Source organism: Neofelis nebulosa, chromosome 2 (assembly GCF_028018385.1).
Source record: "Neofelis nebulosa isolate mNeoNeb1 chromosome 2, mNeoNeb1.pri, whole genome shotgun sequence".
Lineage (NCBI taxonomy): Eukaryota > Metazoa > Chordata > Mammalia > Carnivora > Felidae > Neofelis > Neofelis nebulosa.
Genome location: NC_080783.1, coordinates 104,929,506 through 104,944,642, shown reverse-complemented (window position 1 = coordinate 104,944,642; position 15,137 = coordinate 104,929,506). Strand labels below are relative to the sequence as shown.

General features: G+C 52.6%; 1 protein-coding gene and 1 long non-coding RNA gene across 3 annotated transcripts in view; one reads left to right on the top strand and one right to left on the bottom strand.

The window, feature by feature from the left end:
- TFCP2L1 (transcription factor CP2 like 1) overlaps positions 1-6,870 on the top strand; it is a 58,514-nt gene extending 51,644 nt beyond the window's left edge. For both annotated transcript variants that reach the window (XM_058715544.1, XM_058715543.1), the window contains 2 exons: positions 2,452-2,503; positions 3,295-6,870. In XM_058715544.1, the coding sequence (XP_058571527.1) occupies positions 2,452-2,503; positions 3,295-3,341 (99 nt within the window). In that variant the 3' untranslated portion in view covers positions 3,342-6,870. The remainder of the gene's footprint in view (positions 1-2,451; positions 2,504-3,294) is intronic.
- Positions 6,871-9,142: 2,272 nt separating this feature from the next.
- On the bottom strand, positions 9,143-14,866 carry LOC131503846 (uncharacterized). Its single transcript, XR_009257647.1, has 3 exons — positions 14,730-14,866; positions 9,885-10,118; positions 9,143-9,785 (listed from the first exon to the last, which is right to left on the bottom strand). It is a non-coding gene; the product is annotated as an uncharacterized LOC131503846 (long non-coding RNA).
- Between the last annotated feature and the right edge of the window lie 271 nt (positions 14,867-15,137).

Here is a 15,137-nt window from a genome sequence, read left to right as displayed (position 1 = left end):
TGTTGGGTGTGGAGATTTCTTAAAAATAAAATCTTTAACACACACATGCACACACACACGCACATCCCAAAGGTCCAGCTGTACATTTTCTGCAACTTGCTGTCTTTGTCACCGGTTCAGAACTCCGTCCATGTCATTACGTTCAAATCCAGTGCAGCTATTTTTGCACCCCCATTTCACAGATAAGATGAAGCCCAGAGTTCCCGACTTGAGCACTAACTTCAGAGTAGCCAGGAAGGTTGAGACACCCTGAGCGATGGACTGCTGTAGTGGCACGGAAAATGTGTCACTTTGCATTTCACAATGACTTTCTTTGGTGAAGACAAAAGCCAAGAATGTGCGGAACCCTTGCAATTTCACGGGTCCCTGCAGGAAGTTCCTTCCCCAGCTTGCCCTGTGCCCTCCAGAGTGAGCAGTTAAGCAAGTGAAGCAGAGAACAGAACTCAAAAGCTACCTCAGCTAAGTAGGCGATTCTTATTCCCCTGAAGTCTCCTTGCCTCTTAACCCTGAATCAATTGGAAACCTTTGGTTCTTAATTGCCAGAGTGCTGGAGGCAGCCTGGCCAGCCGCGGAGCCAGCCCCTGAGGTGCAAGGGCACTTAATTAAACAAGGGAGTTACTGATTAAGCCCAAGTGGGCTCTGCTTAGGGCTTTGCATGCCCAAGTGGCTGGGCCGCCAAGAGTCCTAGAGGGCACAGGCCAGTAGTATAGAATAAATGTACTTCATGCATCATTAGGCCCTGCAGGGAGGGGCAGGGGTCGACAGGTGGATGGATTTGCAGGATTTGGGGGGCAATAAAATGTAGCTTGAATTTTTTAATTTGGAAAGGGGTTTTGCCATCGTGTTGGCTAGTCTATGTGTGTGGGGGGTATGTTTAAGTATATTTTTAATATTCTTTCCATGGATATTGTGAAATATGGCAGATGTTTGCTTAAGTGCCCGATACCTGCACTCAGGTTAGTGCCATATTGTGTTAGCCCCTTTGTGGGCTCATTTCCTTTTCCACTCCATCCCTCCACCTGCTGGTCTGAATTTTGTGTTAATCGCTCCTTTGTTCCTCCTCAACATATTTAATTTTGCCTATTTTAAAACTTGATATAGGTGGAATAATAGCATATTTTTCTGTGACTTTCTTTCATTTCCCTGTATATTTAAAAAAAGATTTTTTTTGAATTTTTATTTATTTTTGAGAAAGAGAGAGACAGAGTGCAAGCAGGGGAGGGGCAGAGAGAAAGGGAGGCACAGAATCCGAAGCAGGCTCCAGGCTCTGTGCTGTCAGCACAGAGCGCGACGTGGGGCTTAAACTCACGAACCGCGAGATCATGACCGGAGCCGGAGTCGGACGCTTAACCGACTGAGCCACCCAGGCGCCCCGATTCCCTGTATATTTTTGAGATTTCACACAGGTCAGATGCTGCTGGAGGCCAGTGGTGCACTGAATGGCGTAGCATGATTAGGCCACAGTTTGTTCGTGCTTCCGCTGACTGACACAGGCACGGTCTCCAGTTAGCAGTTTCTTTTAAGTTTTTGTTTAAGCAATCTCCACACCCAACGTGGGGCACGAACTCATGACCCTGAGATCAAGAGTCCCATGCTCCTCCCACGGAGCCAGCCAGGCGCCCCCTCTAGTTAACAGACAGTGCTGCTCTGAACATTCTCAGGTGTGCTTTGTGTGTCCACGTGCCGGAGTTTATCTAGAACCCCAGCCTGTAGGAGGAATGTCCTAGATCCTGCGGGCAAGTTTCATACAGCAGTCATATGGCTGAACACTCCACCGGCAGCGGGTGCCAGTTTCCATTGTTCTACACCCTGGTTCTGTTCTTCTGTTATGGAAACGGACCCATTTTACAGATAGGGCATGGAGACCAGCAGGGAAAAGGTTGACTTGCCCAAGGTCACTTGGTAGTTAATCAGAATGAGAACTGGAGAGACTTGGCTGAGTAATGCTTCCATTCCTGCCACTTTGTACACATAGGGGGTGGCGCTGTGTTTGTATTGGTCCTCCTGGGACTCTGATATGCGGAGGCTACCAATCACCAAGGTATTCTTTTTTTTTTAAGCACTTTAATTTTTTTGTTGTTGTTGCTATTATACACACACACGCTTCTGTAATGTGGCCACTGTAGGGACTGGAGGACCAAGTAACTAGGAGAACACAAAACGAAAGCAAACAAACATGTAGTTCTGTATTAAATGTGCACATTTTGCTTCCCTGCCAGCCTCCTTTCTGTCCTTTCTGTTCAGTTTTTGTTACCTAAAATGGTAATCGTTTTGTACATTTATCTTGTTTCATGTTTCCTTAGTAAGTGTTAGTGGAACCGTTCTCCTGCATTCGTGCAAACACAGTGACCGTCATTTCCACCAGCTGTGGTGGCTTAGCTCCGTGTCACTGAGGCTTTTCATATTAGGAAGTCCTTGTTGAAGGGACATGGTCTCTCTTTTGCCTTTCAGATGGTGCAGAATTTCCAGGATGAGTCTTGTTTTATCCTCAGTACCTTGAAAGGTAAAGCCCCCTCACCCCTTCTCCTGGCTGTGCCCCCTGCCTCCTCTCTGGGTAATAGGGTGAGCGGGGCCTGCCTGCGCAGTGGGTCTCTGGAGACAGCGTTATCTGGGGACATCATCTGGGGAAAAGGAACGCAGACTTCCTGTAAAGCCTTGCCCTGGAAATGCGAGAACTATTGAGATTGGCCCCCATAGTCTGTTCTGAAGGGGAAATCCTTGCCAGGAGGTGTGTTCTCCATGAACTCCCTCACCCAGCCTGTAGGCCTGGTGGATCAGGGATCTGGGGCTGGGGTGGGACATGAAGGTTCCACTTGGGGAAGGTGTCTGAGAAGGAACTCGTGTGCCAGGAGACAGAAAGACTAGCTGTGACCCTCCTTAGGCCTGGGGCAGGTGAATGTATGGAGTATATCAGAATGAATGCCCTATGACTGGGTCACAGACTCTGGACTCTGACAGGGCCGTTCCTTTCCCCCCTGTTCTCTGGATCTAGCCAGCAGCTGCCTTCAGAGAGCTGGGGGCCATAACACCCCAAGAACCACAGTTTGTTCAAAGCCTTCTTGGACATAGAGCCTTCAGTCCTTGGGCCCAGGGCTGTAGTAGAAAGGCTCATTGCCAAGAAGCATGTGTTAAAATGCCTGGTTTTGTTAGCACCCTTTGCTCTATGCATCTGTTTGGAGCCAATATCCGTGGCGGGACTCCTGCCAGTACACCCGTACCGTGCCCTCCCTCCTTCCCCAAGGTCATGGTGTCTTGCCCTTCTTCCTGTGAAATGTCCAGTGTTTCTCTTTGCAGCTGAGAGCAATGATGGCTACCACGTCATCCTGAAATGTGGCCTCTGAGCGAAAGTCCAGCGTGTGAAGTACGGCCCCCACCCCACAGCCCCATGGATTCCCTCGGATATAGAAACCGCTTCACTCTATGCCGCGGCCTCCCCTGGCGGGCTGTGGCTGGGAGGGACTTGGCCCAGTCCAGGAAGACCACGGCCCACGAACCAGCAGAACCCTGCGGATGCAGTCTCTGGTGTACGGAAAGCCAGCGGCTCCTCTCTCCCTTCCTCTTGGCCTCCAGCTTTTGAATGTTCCTCGTTCTTTTCCCAGCCCTGCTATCTTAAAGAGGCAAATGGCAGGGCCATCTTCTCTGAAACCCCTTGCTCCCTAGTTGGAGGCCAGTTCACTGAGTGTCTCGGTGCCTTCTGACCATTCCCCTGCCTCCCGGGAAGGTTGTGCCTCCCCCCGACCTTCACCTTTTCTGGGAACTGGCTCCGTGACCAGGACTGCTGACTGGATGTAGGTGGCTTGCCAGTGTTCTGTCTTCGTGTTGGTTCCCCTTCTCAGCGACCCTGGTGGGCATCTGTCTTTCTGCTTCTTGGATGGCTCGGTGGGAAGGGGACTTATTCTGTGCCTTCTGCTGCTTTCACCTTGACTCCGTTTCCAAGGACCTGCTTTTGCAGTGCCCAGCGATGGGCTCCTGTCTCTGCATTGGTAATGTAGACACCACGATGCTTGTGTAGGACTGGCCACATAGACCTAGGTCTGTGCCCTTGGAAGGAAGAAGGAGAGGAATAGAACAACTATTTTTCAGGTATGTTCTCATGAGTATGAAAAGGATGAGAACAGAATGATATTTTGCTTGAGCCCCTTTTATGTAATTTTATGCCCTAAGCAATCATGGGTAAGGAAGATTAGGAAATGAGTATTCGGCTGTATGATCAGATGACCTTGATGGTCATGATAGCAGGCCCTGTTGGATGGACTTAACCAGGTCCCATTTAAAGAAGACCTTGGCTGACGACTGCCAAACTTGCCAAGTTTCCTGGGGTTCATCTTTTCTGTGCGGCCCCAACTTAAATGTTTATCTTTTTTCATGCATGGAGGGAGTGTTTAGGGCATTTTGCCTGCATTGGAGTGGTTGGATCACCTTTCCTCATGGCTTAATTCTGGGGAACTCTGATTATCAGTAACCAGTAAACTCAGCAATTAGGCTTTGTCTTGCGTCTGTTTCCCGGCACACAGTGATCTATACTCTTCGCTAACTTAGGTTTAACTTTCAGAGCATTGAGAAGCCCTATGATCAATGGAGCAGGATTTTACAACTTCTAAAGCAGAGCTTTAGGGGATTATAGCGCTGGGGTCAAAGATGATCCGAACCGGGTAGACCTTGCTTTCCAGTTGGGGAAAATGAAACCTAGAGGGGCAGAGCCATCCGCCTGATATCACACAGTGATAGGGCGATGATAGAAACTCATTATATAAATCAAGACACTTCTCAGGGTGAAAGGGGCTCTCTAAGAGTTATGTTGGGACCACAGGTGGTATGGTGTTCCTACAGAGTAAAACAGGCTCCTGATTCCTTTCCTGTTTTGGGGGAGGGGGCGGGAGCAGGTAACAGCTTTATTGAGATATAATTCACATACAATACAGTGTACCCATTCAGAGCATACCGCTCTATGGTTCTTAGTAAATTCACAGAATCCGCACATTCAATTTTAGGACATTTTTCTCACCCCCAAAAGAAACCCTGTTTCTTTTAGTGATCACCCTCCCACTTTCCCCCCAGCTCCCCTTGTCCTAGGCAACCACAGGTCTCCTTTCCATGTAGATTTACTTATTCTGGACATTTCATGGATATGGAATTACAGTGAGTGGCCTTTTGTTACTGGCTTTTTTTTTTTTTTTTCTTTTTCTCTCGCGTAATGTTTTCTAGGGCATCTGTGTTGAACATGTATTCATACTTCAGTCCTTTTTAGAGTTGAGTAGTATTTCATTCTCTGGATAGATGTGTCACAGTTTGTTTATCCACTCATTAGCCGATTGATATGCGAGTTTCTACTTTTCGGCTGTTTCGAACGATGCTGCTATGAACATATTTGTACAGGTTTTTGCATACATAATGTTTTCATTTCATTTGGGTATATACCTAGGATGTATACCCTACATACATCTTTCGCCAGGGCGTATACCCTGGCGTTGCTGGGTCCTACGGAACTCTATGTTTAACTTTTTGAGAAACTTCCAGATTGTTTTCCAAAGCAGTGGCACCATTTTAGCCTCCCACCAGCAGTGTAGGAGGGCTCGTTTTTCAACATCCTCACCAACACTTGCTGCTTTTTGATTAGAACATTCTCTAATGGGTGTCCAGTGGTATCTCACCGTGGTTTTGATTTGCATTTCCCCAGTGACTACTGATGTTGACCATCTTTTCATGTGCTTATTGGCCATTTCTATGTCTTCTTTGGAGAAATACCTGTTCAGATCCTTTGCCCATTTCTATTTGGGTCATTGGTCTTTTTTTATTGCTGAGTTGCATCAGTTCTTTGTATATTCTAGATACAGGTCCTTTGTCAGCTCTGTGATCTGTAAAACTTTCCTCCCATTCTGTGGATTGTCTTCACCTTCTTATGATGTCCTTCACAGCAGAAAAGTTTTTAATTTCGATGATGTCCAAGATCCCCTACTTTCCTTGCTTGTGCTTTTTGTGCCCTATCTGAAAAATCATGGTGTAATCCAAGTTCAAGAAAATTTGTGCCTATGTTTCTTTTTAAGAATTTTCATCGTTTGAGCTCAGTAGTGGCCTTTGATTCATTTGAAGTTAATTTCTGTACATGGTGTGAGTAGAGGTCCAGCATCACTCTTTTGCCTGTGGGTACCCAGTTGTTCCAGCACGAGTGGTTGACCTCCTCTCCCGTCCCCAGCCCATGTCTGGCTCCACCATTTTTATAACGGGCTTTCTGTTCTCCTCTGAGTGTCTCACCCTTACTCCCCCTTAACCTCAACAGGACGGGGTCATATTGTGCTCTGATACTCGGTGGCCTTTCTTGGTGCATGTTCTAACTCCACACATTAGTCCTAGGGGAAAGTCAGGATCAGTCATTTCCTTTTTTTGAGGACAGTGAGCCACAAGGAAGTGGAATAATTTGCCCAAGGTCACAAGAGTCAGGACTAGACCTTTGGCCTTCTGACTTCCAGCCTTTCAGGGGGTCTGTCAGTCACTAGACCTAAGTGATGCCACTCCCTAGGCCAAACGATGACAGCCTCGATTTTAATTATTTAATTGTGGCAGACTCCTTTTTATTTAATTCCAAATGGGGGTCTGATAAAGATCTGTTACCTTAAGTTTGCTGTTAGTGGAATCTTCCATTTTCTGGAACCCCCCACTGCTGTCTGTGTTTGTTTTTAACCTTCTCCTTTTTTTAAAGATTTTATTTTTAAGTAATCTCTACACCCAACGTGGGGCTCGAACTCATGACCCCGAGACCAAGGCCCCACCGCCTGAGCCATCCAGATGCCCCTTTCACCTTCTCCCTGTGGTTCTAGTGGAGTCTTGTAGCTTGCAAAGAAGTAGGAAATAAATATGCTTCTTAATTTGGCACTGAAATGTTTCAGCTGCTTGGTTTCGACAGCTTGTCCTCCTTCCTCAGAACTCAGATAAGCTAGCTGTCCCTTTTATTTTTTTCATTTCAAAGCAGAGAAGCCATAGCTTCCCACTCCTGTCCACTCTCTTTCCCAAGGGCTCTGAGGCCAGGACCTGGGCCTGGGGGGTGGGGCAGCCCCTCCCGGAACTGTACCCACTGGCCCCCCCACCCATGATTCTAGGCTGTGGCTTCTCCACGGCAGCAGCAGTTTTTAAAAGTGCCCCCCCGAAGAGAGAGAGGATCTCCTCAAGTGCTCAGTTCGCCATCTTGAATCAGAAACTTCGAGTTGAGGTCCTTATTCTCAGGCCATCGCATTTCTTTTTCCGTTTGCAGGGTTGTGATCAACCTTTTCCTGTTTACCAGGTTGCACCTTTACCTTGACGACACAGAGGGAGAACAATAGGATTCTCAGGGGAAAAGGGATGGATGGAAAGAGCAGGATAGGGGAGGGAGCTTGAAGCCTGGGGTTTCGGGTCCTAAGCAAAGGCCAGACAGCGTCCCTGCAGACCTCCTGCCCGGGCAGCTTGTGGCCCCTCGGGAAGAGCTGTGAACCTAGAGGGGGGTTCACTGGGAGCACACTGGGGCCGGCCGAGCAGTGTGTCACAAGTTTCCAAGTCCAGTGTGGCCCCGGGGCCTGGCCTGAGTGACCTAAGCTCTGAAAATCATTAACGAGTTGATGAGGAAAATGGAAAACCTGTGCTGTTGTTGGTGGAGCAGAGGGAGTGAGCCCGGAGGCTCTAGGAAGGTGGAAGAGCAGAGCATGAGGGGTGAGGGTGGCAGCGTGACAGTGCCCGAGGTGCAGGAGGAAGTGGAAGGCGCAGGGGGGCGGGAGCCAGGCCCCCAGACCCTCGCTTGGCCTGAGTGTCTGCCTGTCTGGAGTCGTGGGCGGCTCCTTCGTGAGGTGAATGTGAAGGGCGGCGGGGCTTTCCCTTTGTCCCCTACGTGAAGTCCTCGGTGGGCCAGTAATGGGTCGGGGCACGCATCCTGGTTGCACAGGGCACCACCAGTGCTCCCGCTCAGGCCGCTGTGTGCGCGTCTTTAAGAAGGGTTCCCTGGCAGCCTGAGCCCAGATTCTGTGCTGGCCAGCTCCATGTCTACACTACCGATGCGCTCACGCGTGCGTGTGTGTGTGTGTGCGCGCGTGCCTGTATCTGGCCTGAGTGCAGCTCCGGATATTCTCAGCTCAGCTGGATGTGGGGGTTAATGCTCTTGCTTTTAGATCCTGTGTGGCACCCTAGTTCGGGTTCTGATGAAACGGGTCAGGGGTAAAGTTGCCCTACTTGGGGGGAATGCTCACCCTAAGTCTACCTTTTCCGGGGAGGGGAGCAGTGCCAGCAGCTGACCTCTGACAAGGACCCCCGAAACAGGGCTCGTGGAGTCTGTCTGCCACACAGCTGCCTCACTGTCACATGCTCTGTGTGATATCATCAGTCAGGCTGGCTGGGAGGAGATGGTCGGACTCCCTTTACCCCCTGGGGGCAGGGCAGTGGGTCTGCGAGCAGCAAGGTGCTGGTCAGCCCCACCCCCCACCCCACCCCAGGGCACCCTGCGAGCTCCTTGAAGCCTCCTCTGAGCTCTCCAGACCTCTCTGCGAAGCCTTCTCTTGTACCATCCTTCCCCCTCCTCCCGTGGGGGATGGCCAGTAGCTCTGAGTGATCGCACCCTGGCCAGTGGCCCAGGGCTGGACCTGCCATGCCCCTCCTGCTTTAGTGGCCGTCTAGGGGCAACGTCCCCAAGCAGTGGCTCTTGGAGAGGTGGGTTTGCTGCTCTGTGCAGGGCAGCTGACTCATCTAGCCCTTTATGGAAAAACTTTGCCAACCACTGAGGAGGTCAAGCTTTCTGTTGCTTTCTGTCCCCACTGGAAATCCCATTAAGTAAGGACTCTCAGACAATAGTAACAATAAAAAGTACTTAACTCGTTTTGAGCTTTGAGGCAAGAGGTGTGTTTGGCCGAGCAGTGCTGGAGTCTCCCCTGCCCGTCGCTCCCTCACTTGTGAAGGGTTCACCCCAGCTGTCTGGGTTTTCCTTCCTCTTCCTGGCCGCTGGCCTGCTCCTGGAGACCTGGTGGGCCTTTGCACCCTGGGCACGTGCCAGGGCTTGGTGTCAGAGGGCCGTGTGTGGCGAAGGGTCCTTTGCTGGTATTAACAGGTCGGTAACCTGTGGAGGGCGGTGGTCTCCTGGCTGAGGTCACTGGAGCTTTCCTAGCCTGACCTTCACCTCCAGCTGGCGCCTTGAGGACCTCTTGGCTTCTCTGGGTCCCGCAAGTTTCTCCCTGAACGTTCTGCTCTTTTTCAAACCGAGGGAACCGCTTGTGGGAGCCTCAGCTTGGTGACAGTGAGAGGCCACGGTCTGGCTCTGAGGAAGGGTTCTATGGGTCTGGACTTCTGGTTCTGCCCCCAGGAGAAGCTGGAGTGCGGCCAACAGCTAACCTTATGGGCTGAGTCCCACATGCTGGGGTCCGTCTTCCTGGGGGGTGACTCTGGTCTTTGTGGGCCCCTTGCTTCTCACTCCAGGTGCAGCGGCCAGACACTGCATTCAGCCTCCCGTTAGCAGCAATGCCAACACAGTAGTGGCAGATGCTGGCTGGTCTCTCCTGGGTCAGGTGTCGAGCTCACCACTCTTGCCATTGTCCCTTTCCATCCTTCCCACTCTGCTCTGAGGCCACTGTGACCCAGCTTTGCAGGTGAGGAAATCAAGACAGATCAGATGCCGGCCCAGGGTCCTACAGCTGCTGGTGGACTGAGCCAGGATGAGAATCCGAGTCTGGGTCCCACATCCACACCCCACGTTCTCATACGCCAGATTTGGGGGGCTAGCTCCTTCCCCAGCGCTAGCTTTCATCCTGAGACTGCATCACCGGGCTTGGTGCATTCTGAATGGTGGGGAAACATTTGCGGGGCTTGGTTGTTACAAGAGAAGGGGATTGTTTTGTGTGCCCCCTCCCCCCCCCCCAGCCCTCCCCTTTTATTACCTTTACGCTGGGTAAAAACTTGGTGACTGTGTCCTCGAATGTTCCTGTATGTAATGTGATTCTTTCTTAAGATGTAACTTCCCCAGCGTTCTCCAGATCGAGTGACCCTTTCCCAAAGGTGGCGGGAGTCTATTGGGGTGACGTGGGCTTTGGATGGGTCAAGTGGGTGTGATGGGTTGTGGGGAGGTGGGCATCGAGTCGGAAGTTGTCATACTGCCACATTGTTTTTTGTACCTGGAATAAAGCATATTTTGCACTTGTTACTGAACCATTGTGCAGGTAAGAAATCTGCCTGTGGGATCTGTGCTTGGGTCAGAATGCAAATAAAACTCATTTGTAAGAAACCCCTGTGGCTCAGGCCTGCGGTCTCTTTCTCTCTTTTAAAATTGTGGTCAAATGCAGAATAGCACGAAATTTGCCATCTTAACCATTTTGAAGCGCACAGGTCAGTAGCATCAAGTACGACCACCCCCACCTTCCAACTCCAAGGACCGCTTCGTCTTCCTCAATGGAAACTGTACCCTTTTCCCCACGCAGCGCCCTGTAACCACTGTTCCACTTTGTCCCTGTGACTGTTCCAGGTACTGCACGCGAGTGGAATCATATAGTATTTATTTGTCCCTCGTGACTGGCTTATTTCACTCCTGCATAGTATCTTCAAGGTCCATCCACATTGCAGCACGAGACAGGTTTCCTTTTTTTTTTTTTTTAATTCATTATTTTTAAAATTTTTATTTTTGAATGTTTATTTTTGAGACAGAGACAGAGCACGAGCAGGGGAGGGGCAGAGAGAGAGGGAGACACAGACTCCGAAGCGGCTCCAGGCTCCAAGCTGTCGGCACAGAGCCCGACGCGGGGCTCGAACTCAAGAACTGGAGATCGTGACCCGAGCCGAAGTCGGACGCTCAACCGACTGAGCCCCCCAGGCGCCCCGAAACAGGCTTCCTTTTTTTAAGGCTGGATAATACTCCGCCATATGTACACGCCACGTTGTGTTGATCCCTTCGTCCGTCCGTGGGCACCTGGGCTGCTGCCACCTGTTGGCCGTTGGTGAATCATGCCACTGTGGACACAGACAGGCAGGTGTCCGTTTGAGTCTCTGCCTCGGCTTCTGGATAGACACGAGAGGTGGATTTGCCGGTCTTGTGGTCCTACTGTGCCCACGGTGGCTCCACACTTTATATTCCCGCCTGCAGCAAACGGGGGTTCTCATTTCTCCACGCCGGGTCAACACCTCTCCCAAGCTCACCTGTCCCTGGGGCTCCATGCAATCATGTACATGTGCTGTGTCCTTAACCCCCCACTGCCCCAGGGCTGCTGCCCGTTGGAGCCTCCTGCCTCCCAAACCCAGGGGTCACCGTTCCGCTCCCCGCCACACTCCGGTAAAGCCCCCTTCTCCCGGCTTCTCTGTGCACAGGGTGTGCATGGCGGGGGGCTGATGGTGGCATGGAACCGTGGGGTTACATGATGGAGAGCAAGCTCCTCAACTTCCCCAAACCGATCTTCTCATCTGTGACCCGGAAATGTCACCTGCCTTGAGACCATGCATGGGAAGCCGTGAGAATGAGCCGGGTCACACAGAAGAAGGTTCCCAACAGAACCCAGGAGCAGCTTCCCGGGGTGGGGGGGAGGGGGAAACAGCTGGGTGTTTTCCAGGATCCAAAGGAGAATGACATCATGGAGGGCTGGAGTAGAAATAGATGGAGACTGGTCAGAAAACGTCCTGCGGCACAGCCTGTGGCCCAGCTGCCTTCCCACGCAGAGCCACGCCGGAAGCTGGTCAGTTTCCAGCAAACATTCTGATGGCCGTGCAGTGGGCATGAAGCTTCCAGGATGAGTCCCACTAGAAGCCCCATTTTCAGGCATCGGGGTGAGCCGCTGTGGTCCTCAAACAGCATCAGAATCACCCAGAGGGCTTGTTTAACAGACTGTTGGGCCCCACGCCCACCTCTGAAACCTAGGGGAGGTTTGAGCTGGGGTCTGAGAATGTGCGTATCTAACGGGCTCCCAGAAGCGGGCTCTTGGCGGGCAGAGGACTATGCTTGGAGAACCACGGCCTGGAGGAACTTGCTCTCTTGAAGAAACATCCAGGAGGGGAAATGAGTCATTCGAGATGCAGACCCAGGTGTGAGCTAAGGGTGGGTGGTGGGGTCAGGGGGACTGGGGAAGGTTAGGGTCAGCTGATGGGAAGGTCGTCTAGAGCCTTGAGGAGTGCCGTCAGTCCGCCGTGGGACCCTCCCATCCTACCGTAAAAGAAGATGATTTTGGTCCTGCAACCTGTTAATTTGGCCTTCGGGGGAGGCAGCGGGGCCTCCCGGGTGCAGGCTGCTGGCTCCCCGACCCCACTGTGCACTCTGGGCCAGGCACGGCGGCCACACCCAGCAGCCCTGAGCCCGAGGTCCTGAGCTGCGGCTGCCTGCACGTCCTTGACTGTGGCAGCCCACATGGGAGACCAGACGAAGCCAGCGGTGGGGGTGGGGGCGCCCGGTGTCTGGGCCTCTGTCCTGCAGGCTGGAGATTCCACCGGGAGCGTGTCACAACAGGGTAGGCTGTAGGAGACTGACTCCCGAGGACCAAACTTCCAGGAGCCCGAGGGAGTCAGCCAAGGGCCCGTAACACAGAATCCCCAGGGGGGGTGTGTGGACATATTCTCCCAGCGGAGGACAGCGATGGAGAGTTGGCTTCGCCTCTGCCTCCTTCGGTGGCCAGAGCAGTTTACACTTCCCAAAGCACCTCTGTCCTTGGTCCTCAGCAGGGAAGGGCAGTTACTGGGGCTTCTGTGCTGCGGGCGCCGGCATGGAGGCCAGGGGAGAGTCCTCGGACTTGCCAGGGACACTCGGCCCGTCTGGGTAGAGCCGGGATTAGATACTCCCCAGTGTAAGCCCCGGGGCCACACGTGCTTTCCAGGGAAGGCGGTGGCCCCGTGCCTCCCCGCCCCAGCCTCTCATCCCTTTACTCCAGGGAAGGGAGCCTGGTGGCTAGGAGGTTTCCAGAGCTCAGCTGGGTTGTATATTAACCTGCCTTGATTGGGTGGATCAATATTTAAACTCAATTACAAGGGAAAGGGGTTATCTGGAGGAGCTTATCGAGCAGAAGGCGACTATTGGAATATCCGATCATCAGAGAGGCTGATCTGGAGTGGGGCGGGGGCTGGGCCTCAAACACGTCCAGAGTGGAAAAAGGTGGATGGAGGGAAACCAGCCAACTTCCTGCCCTTCCTTCCTTCCTTCCTTCCTTCCTTCCTTCCTTCCTTCCTACCTCCCTCCCCTCCTTCCTTCCCTTCCTCCCTCCCTCCCTCCTTCTTTCCTTCTTTCCTCTCTCCCTCTGTCCCTTCATCCTTCCCTCCCCCCTTCCCCTCCCCTTCCTCCTTCCTTCCCTTCCTCCCTCCCTCCTTCCTTCTTCCCTTCCTTCATTCCTTCCTTCCTCCTTCCTTCCTTCCTTCCTTCCTTCCTTCTTTCTTCCTTCCTTCCTACCTCCCTCCCCTCCTTCCTTCTCGTCCTCCCTCCCTTCCTCCTTCCTTCCTTCTTTCCTTCCTCCCTCCGTCCCTTCTTCCTTCCCTCCCCCCTTCCCCTCCCCTTCCTCCTTCCTTCCCTTCCTCCCTCCCTCCTTCCTTCTTCCCTCCCTCCTTCCTTCCTTCCTCCCTCCTTCCTTCTTCCCTTCCTTCCTTCCTCCCTCCCTCTCTCCTTCCTTCCTTCCTTCCTTCCTTCCTTCCTTCCTTCTTTCCTTCCTTCCTTCCCTCCTTCCTTCCTTCCTCTCTCCCTCCCCTCCTTCCTTCTCTTCCTCCCTCCCTCCCTCCTTCCTTCCTTCCTTCCTCTCTCCCTCCGTCCCTTCCTCCTTCCCTCCCCCCTTCTCCTCCCCTTCCCTCCCTCCCTCCTTCCTTTCTCCCTTCCTCCTTCCTTCTTCCCTCCCTTTCTTCCTTCTTCCTTCCTTCCTTCTTCCCTCCCTCCCTCCCTTCCTCCCTTCCTTCTTTCCTTCCTTCCTCCCTCCTTCCTTCTTTCCTTCCTTCCTTCCTTCCTTCCTTCCCTCCCTCCCTCCCTCCCTCCCTTCTTTCCTTCCTTCCTTCCTTCCTTCCTTCCTTCCTTCCTTCCTTCCTTCCCCTTCCCTCCCTCCTTCCTTCCTTCCTTCCCTCCCTCCTTCCCTCCCCCTACCTCTCATTTGCTCCCTCCAGCTCTCCCTCCCTCCCCACTCCCTTCATTCCTTCTGCGGACACAGCTCTTTCCTGGCTCCAACAGGTCACAGAGCTCACCAGCCCTGCTCATCCTCTGAGCTCCCATAACCAAGTAACCAAGAGGCTGAACTGTCCGTTTGTCAGTCCGCCCCTCTCACTGGGCAGAACTCCTGGAGGACAGAGGTGGGTCTGCCTGACCGTCGCCACTCTGAAGTCCAGCCTGGGCCCTGGCCCGGAGAAGCCACTCCAGCTGTGTTTGTTGGGTGAGTAAATGATAGGGGATTGGCCAGCGAGGGAGTGGGAGTGGAGGCGCTCGTGAGAGAGTGCCTGTACCGGGCAGGGAGCCAGCGGCTGTGCCTTCTTACCAGGACTTCAGATTAGTTTGTTAGCTCAGTGCCCTGAGAACAGGGCTACGGTGGCAGGGGACAGGGGACAGGCGAATTTGGGTGGGAGAGTAGGGAACCGGGCAAAGTACGGAGTGTGTGGCAAAGGGACCCTGGGTGCGTGAACATGGCCAGGGCCTGGCAGGGGCCCTCCCGCTGGGTACCTGCCACGTGCCAGAGGGCTCACAGGCTGCTGAATACACAGGATCCAGAATATACTGCTATGGAGAGGCGTGTGTATGTGTGTGTGTGTGTGTGTGTGTGTGTGCGTGTGTTCCTTATGACACTCCTTACCTGCCTGAAAGCTGAGGCTCCTGAAGAATCCAGCCACCACAGGACGCAGTCTACGTGCCCTGGGGGCACACAGCTCTCAGAGATGAGGTTTTGGGGTGACGGTGGGGGGTCCGCAGCTGAAGACCAAGAAAGGATTCTTGAAGACGTCTCTGGTGAAAAAAAGGTGGTCTTATTAAAGTGCAGGCACAGGACCCGTGGGCAGAAAGAGCTGCACTGGGATATGCGTGTGGTTGGTTTTATGCTATGAAGTTGGGGAGGTAAAGTCAAGTGGGAAATCTCCAGAAGGACGTGGATATCCTAAGGAGGACTCCAAAGATACCTGAGGCCTTGCTATGGTCAAGCCAAGGTTGTTTCCCCTCTAGTAAGGCATTAACATTAGGACAGCAGGGGGTTCCTGGAAAAATGTCA